Genomic DNA, 10,900 nt, shown 5'->3' with positions numbered 1-10,900 from the left:
GCGCTTTATAGAATACACTGACTGCAAGTCAACACGACTAAATTTAGTCGCAGTCGTTTACGCCATGTTTAACTTGGTGTAAATGCAGACACCTAGATTACGCGCAGACTGGATGTATTCTATAACACATATTGATTTTAGAAACGCTCATGACTTGTCCATGGCCACGCCCCAACTATGCTACTTAGAATTTACACACGTTATAGAATACGCTTAGTCAACTGTGTACGTAAAGTCTATTTATTGCCAGTGTCAATAATTGCTTAATTGGCAATCAGCACTGATTGGCTTGTTAACTAATTAAATTGCAAATACAGAATACAACTGTATTTGCGCGCGCAACTTAAGTTACACTGTATAGAATCCAGGGGAAAATGTTTTACAATGCACATATGCATGCATACAGATACATGCTGCCTAAGCAGTTGTGTGCAGATAACCACTTAAATTTGCATAGTGTGGTTTTGCAAGGGGGCGTACACAGGGGTGAAGCCTAGGCAGGACACAGGCAAGGGCTTCCGCTTAGTGTTCTGTGGGTTAGGGGAACCAATAACATTTGGTACTGTAAGCTGTTCTATAAAGGACACTTTGGAATGAGCACTCTTTACAGAATATAACAGAGCGCCGAATTCAGTGCTCAGCTTCGGGCACAAGGACTTATGCCAGCTGAAATCTAGTGTAAATCCTTGCACACAAACTGGGCACAGATCCTCACTATTCTGTAACACTGTGCACATCTTTTGTGAATACCCCTGACACGCCCATGACTCTCCCCTTTTGAGTTGCATGCAGTCCAAATTAGGCACGCATTGTTACAGAATTGTGAATAGCCAGAGCAGCACCCAAATGATAATTAGTGCCAATTAAATCATTGGAGTCCATTAACTAAACTTGGGCGTCCTTTATAGAATCTGGGGGTATGTAAGTATCTACGGCGGTGTAAGTACTTATGCCTAAATATTAGTAAACAAAAGGCTCAATCGGTGCTATGAAATTTTCAACAGAAATGCAAACCTTCTCTATAAACTTATATTGTTCATAGACCTCAGAGTTGACTCGTTTCACATGAGAAATATCAATTTATGGTTCACCTTGTCATAGGTCTGAATTTTTTTTTCATATATTAAACATCATAATTTTTCAATTTCTCTTTAGCTTTTTATTCTTTTTCCACTTTAAGATATGAATAAATGACAACGCACTTAACTTTATTGGAGCGAGTCAGTCAGATGTGGGTCATGTTTCGCACACTGCTTCCAGGGCTGGTCCTTAACTGTATTGGTTGTCTAGCATTCTTCACAGGCCCGGTTACACTATGCTAGTACTCCATAAAAGGAAAGTAGGCACATGCCTTTCTTTATAGGCTAGGCTCCTACACCTGATTCTAGGCATCCTGTTTCACAATTTCCCCCTGCCTGCCTAATGTAGGGGGAGAACAACAACCCATTGTAAACACTTGATCCTTTATCCCTTAATGGAACTGACTGAAAAAGCTAGAAAAATACATTCATTCATACCATAGAGCAGCACACAGCGCTCCCTAACATCTCGGAAGAGTCCAAGCCAGAGAGAAAAACATTAAGAAACAAGTTTATTAAAACTTTCAACAATCTGAACCTCATTTAGGTTTTCCATACATATATACATACAAATATTTATGTCTGACATAGTGTTTGCTTTTCCTGCAGTCATCTGCTATATACAGGATTTTAAAAAGTTTTACAAAACGTATCACAGATACAAAAATCATCAAACAACCGTGAGGGTTTTTAGTGCAAGAGAGGTTACGGGCCCTCCAGGCCTCACGATTCTTTCCAATAGCGTTAGTATTGCCAAAAATTCACATTTAGAAACTGCTCTTCGGCACCTCTTATTAGAAAATATTACATCAGCATGAAAATAAAAACTAAAGTTTTATGTACAGAAAACAAAACAAAAAAAAAAGAATGAAACACAGTACAATGCATCCATGGCATGTTCACAATGTGTGGTAGTAGCTTGCCAAGGCGAGGCCTTTTCAAAAGCATTGTTACGATGCAGGATTTCAAAAAAATATTTACCCGTTTAGCAAAAACGTTATTTTTCTTTTGAAAAACGTCAAAAACGTCAAAACGTTGCCCCAGACACATGGTATTCTTCATGCCACACTGAAGAACAACTCAAGAGTTTGGTTATGTCACTACAAAGCCTGGTGTAGGGGGTACTGTTTGAACTATGCCCCTCCCTGGGAAAGTTCATTTCTTTTTGCACAGATCTAGATAGAAGGAACATGAACAGTAAATTGGCAAGAAAACCTATAGCTTAGTGTCCCTGAGCTACTGTATGTATTAGAGCAGTCGGGGGTAGTAGGGGGGGGGGGGGGTCAATTTTCCTACCAAATCAAATTTTGATAAAGGGGTATATAACCATTTATGTCCCAGGGAAAAGTTCTTGGCTGAATGTAACCACAAATGGCTGAATATTTGAAGTCTGGAGTCTTCAAAGCTTGAGTCTACATGAAAAACACCCACAGCCTTGTTTGCATGTATAGAAGAATCCGTATCTTCTGCAGCCAGATGAAACTGCTTCACCTCCGTGCAAAAATGTTTTTGCAGTGGGATAAGTTGTTAACACAGCTCAATGTTATGGGCACAAAATGTTTATAAAAGGAAAAATCAAGCTTTGCTCAACCAGAATGCTTGCCCTCCTGACATGAAGAGGCGGTGGGGGGGGGGGTGGAAATCAAAGAAAGGAAACATTTTGTAAAAAATGAAGTGTGAACATACAGGAAGAATCAACAAAAGAAAGAAGCAACGTCCTCAGCATCTCTATACTGATCTGGAACAGTCTGATCAGGGGGTCCCCCTCTCGTGTCATGGTCAGAATATCCGGGCTCTGAAACCGCTTGAAACCAAGGGTGCAGTAAAATTTCAGATGCAGTGAGTCTCTCGGAGGGTTCTCGTCTCAGAAGGCTACGAATCAGGCATCTGGCTTTCGGGGACACGTGGTCAGGCATACAGAATTGTCCACGGCGGATTTTAGAGAAGAGCGCACTAGGGTCCGAGTCATGGAATGGATAGCGTCCCACAAGCAGGGTGTACAGCATCACCCCTAAACTCCAGACATCTGCCAGCTTTCCTGAGTAGGTTCCTGTTGTGTTCAAGATCTCTGGGCTGACGTAGGCTGGGCAGCCGTGCTTATCCGATAGGCCATCATCCTCACCTTTGATTATATGGCTATCTTCCAGGCTTTCCAGTCTCAGCTGAGACCTGCAAAAAAACAAACAAACACAGAATATATCAAACACCAGCACTGCTGAAAGAGCTTTTGGCACTTTAAGAAGTTGACATGCTCATTTTATTAAAAGGAAAACTCTTCAGTGCATATCCAGAGCTGCTAAGCTGGTTATGATCCACTGGGGCAACCTTGGTTGGTCCTGCATTTAAAAAAGGGAGCTTAAACCCCCAAAGTAGCACAGTCCCCAATTCTACATTGAAATCAGTGTTGCAGGTTTCCCCCCCCCCCCCCCCCCCCAAAAAAAAAAAACCCAAAACACCAAGAGGGTATTTTAGAAATCAAGGGATGGCCTGGAGTTGTCCTCCTGGGACTGGATAATTTGCCAATTCTGCAATCCCCCCCCCCCCCCCAAGGGTTTCCAAAAGCACCAAGCTGCTCTGGCTTCAGGTCATGGGTTCTTAACCCAGCCCTTGCGACACACCTAGCTAGTCAAGTTTTCAGGAGACCCACAATGAATATGCATGAGATAGTAGCATACAATGGAGCTAGTACATGCAACATTTCAGGCATGTTCATTGTGGGTCTCCTGAAATCTTGACTGGTTAGATGTGTCCCGAAGGCTGGGCTGACAACACCTACTTCAGGCCACCGTGTCCCTATCCATGGACTTTCAACCCCCACCCCCACCCCTACCATCTATTACATCTTGGGCATCGAGAGATCAAGAGTTAATGAAGCCTGAGACGCCCTGATCTCTCTGCCAGGGGAGGAGGATCTGCAGATTTTAAAATTAAACTTTGCTTTTTTTTTATTTAATATTACTTTAGGTGCAGTGCCAACTCAAAGACTCCTTTAAAAACAGTGTTGCAACTCTTTCATCACAAGCACCAAAAGTGCTGTAAGGACAAGCCAGGGATCCTCCCACCATTTTAGAGCAAGTCTTTACAAACAGCTGCACTCGCTCTCATCCAAAGGGAGATAAACTCTCATAGAAGGAAAGCCATTTATTGCCATTTCCTGCTGGCAAGCTTACCCTTGTGACATACATCTTATAGTGGAAGCAAGTAGGAGTCAGAATCTAGGTACTTAAATATAAAACTGTGTGGCACACATTCACACAGCACCTTCCACCTGGGACTGCAGACTTCACTATCACCTTGTTAGGCAGATGCCCATATAGGGTACAAGATGCATTTTCAAAATGGGACTAGAAGTGGCACACGGAGGTTAAGGGGACTTGTCCTAGGGCACAATGAAATCCAACAGACAGACAGAGGACTCATGCCCCCACCTCCTCTAATTTAGAGGAGAACCGAGTACTGTATGTTAGGGCAGCAGTATACCAACTTTTTATTTGAAAAGAATACTAAGCAATGTTTATGCTAGCAGCTTCCAGACACACTGTGTAAGATATGGCTTTTTACCATGACAAAACGAAGCCAATTCACAACACAAATGTTTTAAGAGTTCTTTTGATTCATTCAGACTTTCCACTGCTGGTGCGTTCTAACAGGCTAGTGTTTCCTGCCAGGGCTGGGGAGGAAGGATGAGTGCCAGTCAGTCAAAGACCCCATGACTAAAAACAGCCAGCTAACAGAAGACATGAGGTCCCCAGCTCTCAGAGGGTTTCTGTTCTGCATTATAGCACATAGATCTGTGAGAACACGTTGAACTGAAGCGTGTCCTCGGTTTGACCTCCCCTCGTAATGTAGAATACTCTGTGGTTCTGTAAACGGAAAATATGAGTCAAACTCCCATTATCCTACTGTCTGGCAAGGCCACAGCACCAAGCGCTCTTGCACCTGTATGTGTAATACACAGGGCCTCAGCTAAGAATTGCTTAAACCTCATAAGCATGACGCCGGCTTTGCAATACTGATTACAAAAAAAAAACTGGCAAGCCAGCCCACGACATGAAATTTCTAAAACGATTTCATCTTCGTAAAGAAAGATGCTTGTAAAAAAAGTTTCAACATTTCCGTTCTATTGTTAGCCAGAAAACTGGTTTCTATTTTTTCACCTCGCTTTAAAACATGGTGAAGATACAGGGCAAACCTTTTTAGAAGGGGGGGATAAGAGTGTACATGGAAAGCTTTCAAAAGCGGAGATTAAGCGCTTTTGAAAACAGCATCAGTATGAAATATTTCTATAACAAAGTTCACCTCGCTGTCCTCATGCTGTGTTGGCTTGAGATGTTTTGCTCTGTGAAAAACTACAACCTGAACACTAATAAAAAGCAAAAATTCTCTTCGGGTAGGCCTAATGATTTAGCTACACCTGAGCACATCACTGCACTCCAGGACTTGAGGAACAAGGCCTGGTTTTCTCCAAGTATTCAGCAGGTCTCTCAATAAGACCTACCCCCTTCCCCCACAGGAGAGGGTTGAAAATTCAAGGGTTGTTCCTCAAGCCAGGTGGCAATCATATACACCTGTTTTGCAACTAGTTGTTACATTCAGCATCTCACCAATGAGATCAGGTGGCAAAAACTAACCCCTACCCACATTCAACCATAAGCCATCTTATCCAAAGATAAGAAATATCCTCAACTCATGACCCAGAATCCAATGCAGTGAAGGAAAATCTCTTCAAGACAAGCGTTCCTTAAATCAGCACTAGGGTCCAGCAAGTTGTTGATCCTCATTAGATCAGGGTGAGGATTATCAAAAAGGGTAAGCTACTTATGCTCTGTATTGTAGAGCAACCTTACTCGTTATGTATACCACCAACACTGTTGTGTTTTTAAACACAATGTTACTTATTTGAAAATCAATACATAAAAAATTGGAAAAACAAAAGGGTGGGATCTCGCAGACCTGAGATTTCTAGACAGCAGTTAGGAATAAATTGAGATCACAGATCTGGAGCTTTGGTACCAGACTTCTGTCACTGAAGAGTTTTTCATTGTGTGACTGCTTGGCCACATTTATGAACCACCCCTACAAAAAGGCTAACATGAAAGGAAAAAAACAAAAATCCATCCCACCACAAATCAGAATATAGACCAACCTTTTCTGCATAAATAAATGTCATCAATGAGCATGTCGGGCAAAACCAACTCAAAAAATAAGTAAATTTACAAACTCTGAAGGTAGGGGGAGTGAACAGCTACAAAAACACATGGAAGTAAAATGCAATGCGGGCCATCATTTTAGAGATTTCATCTTCCAGACTGCCCTACCACATTTTTGCCAAAGTATTGCAGTAGTAAGCATCACACTTGCTTTTCAGTATGGTCAAAGCAGCATGGCACATTCTCTGCTTGGGCACTTGTGGGTCTGCAAGGAAGAGAATAAAAGGCCTCACCTTTCTTTGTCAGAAAAGACAAATTTCCGCAGTTTGAGGTCCCCCAGCACAATGCCCGACTGGTGACAATGAGCAACAGCAGAGACAATCTGCTTGAACAGCCTGGCTGCCTCCACTTCTCCCAGGCGCTTGCAGCTCCTGACGTACGAGTGCATGTCTCCGAAATCCTTCTCAAAGAAGACGTAAGCTTTGCTCTCTCCAAGGAGGACTTCCACGATACCTGTGATGTTCTTGTGCCAAGGCAGCTGAATGTAAGGGCGTATTTTGTCCAGGTAGTGCTTTATAGGGAACACCTGTGGAAAGCCAAAAAGAAAGTGGCATTACAATCTATAACTCCCCAATTTCTATACAAATTCCGATCTTTAAACAAAAGAAAGTTACCCATGCTCCAAAAAGACAACACCCCCCCCCCCCCCAAACAAGTTTCCAAGTTTACCGCCATACGGACATGCCACCTAGGCGGTTTACAATATAAATACAAAAAATAAAAATAAAATGTGAATGCAAAACACAAGATTGAAAGCGAGGGAAAAGAGGTAGGGTGAGGGAAAGGAAGTAGAACTCAAATTATTTGAGAGAAAAGGAATAGGGACATACACTAAGTAAATTCTCATGTCATCACAGGGGAAATCACCCTGGGTGGCGTTCAGGAATAAGGGAAAGGATTAGCCAAAGGCAAGTACTGCAGTACAGCAAAGCAGTGGAACCATCACTAAAATGCATCTGCAACAGTCAGTAAGGGTTAAATACCCAAGAGATGTTTGTGGGAGGCGGGGCTAGTGCTGGGCAGACTTCTACAGTCTGTGCCCTGAAAATGACAGATACAAATCAAGGTAAGGTATACACAAAAAAAGTAGCACATACGAGTTTATCTTGTTGGGCAGACTCGATGGACCGTGCAGGTCTTTTTCTGCCGTCATCTACTATGTTACTATGTTAAACCTCTGTGGTAATATTTAGACTATGATCATTATTTTTAGCTGTTTCTTCAAGCCACTTCCCATGTATTTGCAGCTTCTGAGAAGCAATTACAAGCGAAAGATCCCTATGTGGTGTGCAAAGTTTCACCAAAAGCGAAGCTCTGCCTAGTTTGTGGCTAAACAGGGAAATCACACCGTTTCTGGCTGTCTGCACTGAATTGGGGGGGGGGGGGGGAATTAAATAAATAATCAATCAGCACAGGGGGTCTCAGAAGGCCAGTGTGCCTAGGCTAGGACCTTTTCTTTGAAGGGTTACAAAAGTTATTTTAGCCAGGCAGCAGGTGGCAGCACCAAGCACAACACTGCTGAGGAGAACCGAAGTGTCAAGATTCATTCACGTCCACAATTACGCACTTTGGGAGGTTTCCAATTTTCCACTTTATCCCGAGACACACCGAGCCCCGAGCCCTAGCAATGCAGAAACTGAGCTCCAGCAACCCAAACAGTAAAGGCGATCATATATATACATAAAATGTTTCATTTTAGCTTTTGCTTGGACACCATAAATCCCAATAAATAAATATATCCTAGAACCACATGCGCTTCTTACAGAATCACCGTATTTCAAGCTCGCAGAAGTAGACGATGATCACCTTAAAATGGGTCAGGATACCGAGTTTGGCCCAGGTTATGTTATCAAAGATTCCGCACAGGACTAAAGTCAGCCGTGTAATTTTTGTGGGCCAAGGAGAAGACGGGTGAAGATGGGTCAGAACTAGCACATGAAGTCATAGGAAGCAGCTCTGGGGGTGCTGATCACCCCTAATATCGAGCAGAGACAGTCTGACCTCGATTTGAGAGAGGGCATGAGCTCAAAATGAGGGGGGGCATATTTTGCCCCACTTCCCCGTCGCTTTCGACCCCCGCCGAAACCCCACATGCCTGGGGTCCCCAAGCCCCACCAGCAGCTTTACTGTACCAATATTCGCCGCCTGTCCTGCTTTCCCACCCGGGCGCTCTTGCTCGTTTTTAGTGAAATTGAACATGTGCAAAGCTCGCGCATACTTTTTTTTCTTTAGTGAAATTGAGTACGAGTGAAGCTTGTGCATGCTCAATTTCACTAAAAAAAAAAAAAAGAGCGTGCGTACCGGGGGTGGGAAAGCAGCGGATATCGCCACAGGAAAGCCTCTACTGGCAGGGCTTCGGGACCGCACCAGCCAAATCAGCAGACCTTGGGGAGGCCTCAGGCTCCCCTCCCCCGTGGCTATGCCACTAATAGTGAGCAAGTTCCTTCACTATGTTCAGGGGGATGTCATAGGAACCGGCACCCCCCCCCCCCCCCCCCCCCAAAATCATTCTAAATGTTGGCGCTTCTACCTAGTCCATCTTTTCCCCACCCCCATTGATCAAGATCTTGTAAGAACAACTAGGGCTGTTTTCAGTTTAAAAAAACAAACAAAAAACGGTAGCTCCCAGGGCTGTATTGTATACTTGGAATTCTTCATCACTTTTCTCACTTTGCTGTCTTGGCCGCTATCGTGGCAAAGCCAGAGGGGTGGGGGTGGGGTGAGGTATTCAGGTACCCTCTGGCTCCATATTACACACTGCTCCACCAAAAAGCTGGACAACCAGCCACACAAAGCTTGTGCTCACCTCCCCCCCCCCCACTCCTTTGTTATCACTCTCATACCCCTGAATGGGGGGGGGGGGGGGTTGCTCGCTGCCTACAGCCCACCCAAAGAGATCAAAAAGGAAGGTGGGCACAAAGAGGGCCCGCAGCCAACACTCCCCTCCATCTCTCCCTCAATCCAAAACCCTGCTCTCACTTGTCGCTCCTTGCACAAAGTTTTGTCTGTTTTTGCACGCTCTCTTACCTTGCACTGCAGCTCCTCTCCCGTGTGCACGTTGACGGCCGCAGCCCCGGACGGCAGGAGCAGGTAGGAGCCGATGCAGGCGGCGCCCTGGCTGCGACCTGGCGGCGGAGGGCTGAGCGGGGAGGGCGGCTGCGGGGTGCCCAGGTAGCCGCCACCCTGCTCGGCCGCCGGCGCTTCGCTGAGCCGCGGACACTTAGGCAGCGGCTCGTCGCTCTCCAGGCGCTTGGGGCGGGCGCGGCAGCGGGCCAGGCGGTGGCCCCCCTCCCGATGCACGTTCAGGCTCATGGGGGCAACTTTGGCGGCGGAGGAAGGGCGACCTGTTTTCCCAGGGGGGCGAGCTCAGCATCCGCCGGAACAGCTCGGGGAGGAGGAGACGATCGGCAAACAAAAGCCAGCACAAAAATCCAAACTCTCCTTTTCTTGATCGCCCTTCGGTAGTTTTGTAAAGTTCCCCGGAAAGAGACTTTGTTGTTGTTGCAAGAGAGTAAAATCCCGCTACAGCTGCTAAATCCAGAGGGAGGACGCGTGTCCTTTGCGAAGCGCTTTTTTCTTTCCTGCGTCTGAGCGGAAGCTCCCGAGCCGGGCTGGCGCTGTTAATAGTCACAGTCACCACAGCGGCAGCAGCACTTCCCTAGCACCACTAGCCCCGGCTTCCAAGCACAGCCCGGCTCAACCCCTCGTCTGACTCAGCTCCTGCCTATATAGCCTAGGAGCGGTGCCTCCGCCCCCTGACGGGCAGGAGCCACTACCCCGGCTGCAGGGACACCGCAGCCCAGCCAGGGGGACCCGAAGCCTCAAAAAGGCAGCCTGAGCCACCACCAGACCTTGCAAAGTAAAGTAAAAGAAAGCAGGACCAAGATGGCTTTCTTCAAAAACTGAAAGAAAGAAAGACCGCTGCCCACGGTTCTGCTTGGGATAAAAGCGCTGGCCCAAGCATAAGACAAGGCAGGCGCCTAGGGCAGCAGCTTCTAGAGGGCGGCATAAGAGCTGCTGCAGTTAAATAATATGCACCACACAAGCTCACAGCACCAGTAATACATACTTCCACCCCCCCCCCCCCCCCCTTCAGGAAGGAAGAGCAATTTCCAGATAGACTTTACTTAAAAGCATGACGCCTGTGAAGGGAGGGGGAGATTAGGGGCCTGAAAGTTAATTGAGGATGTGCGTTGATAACAGACATAGGGGGAATTTACTAGCACTGGATAATCCAACTTTTACTAATTTCCCAAGAAAAGGCCAAGGTAGAGGATCTGGATAGGGCTGGTTTGCTCTGGGGAACCCATGTATACAAGCAGCAGTGACGATCCTAGGTCGGCTGCCATCCGGGACGGATGGCCGATGCACACTCCCCCCCCCCCCCCCCCCCCCCCCCCCCCCCCCCCCCGGTGCATTCTTAGCTGCTAGGAACAGCCGTGCGGCTCTGGGCTCTGCTGGCTTCCTGCTCCATCTGCCCTGGAACAGGAAGTAACCAGTTCTGGGGCAGAGGAAGCAGGGAACCAGCGGAGCCGACAGGCGCACGGCTGATCTCTGCACCCCTCTAGCAGCGTGCACCTGGGACGGACCGCCCCAACCGCCCCGCCCTTG

At 46.3% G+C, this 10,900-nt stretch overlaps 1 protein-coding gene across 1 annotated transcript; it reads right to left on the bottom strand.

The window, feature by feature from the left end:
- Positions 1-1,578: 1,578 nt before the first annotated feature.
- TRIB1 (tribbles pseudokinase 1) lies at positions 1,579-9,978 on the bottom strand. The gene is made up of 3 exons (XM_030219085.1): positions 9,317-9,978; positions 6,523-6,815; positions 1,579-3,248 (listed from the first exon to the last, which is right to left on the bottom strand). Exons 1-3 carry the CDS (start codon positions 9,599-9,601, stop codon positions 2,774-2,776), a joined length of 1,053 nt encoding a protein of 350 aa, XP_030074945.1. The 5' UTR covers positions 9,602-9,978; the 3' UTR covers positions 1,579-2,773.
- Positions 9,979-10,900: the final 922 nt, after the last annotated feature.

The sequence above is a fragment of the Microcaecilia unicolor genome, chromosome 1, assembly GCF_901765095.1.
Source record: "Microcaecilia unicolor chromosome 1, aMicUni1.1, whole genome shotgun sequence".
Taxonomy (NCBI): Eukaryota; Metazoa; Chordata; class Amphibia; order Gymnophiona; family Siphonopidae; genus Microcaecilia; species Microcaecilia unicolor.
The sequence above is the reverse complement of the archived record's forward strand: the minus strand, read 5'-3'. Positions and strand labels throughout refer to the sequence as shown.

Coding starts and splice junctions, on each gene's coding strand:
- TRIB1 (XM_030219085.1), bottom strand. CDS start 9,601: ATGAGCCTGAACGTGCATCGGGAGGGGGGCCACCGCCTGGCCCGCTGC. Junction 6,816..9,316: donor GAGAGGAGCTGCAGTGCAAG/GTAAGAGAGCGT, acceptor GGCTTTCCACAG/GTGTTCCCTATAAAGCACTA. Junction 3,249..6,522: donor GTCTTTTCTGACAAAGAAAG/GTGAGGCCTTTT, acceptor GTTTTTTTGCAG/GTCTCAGCTGAGACTGGAAA.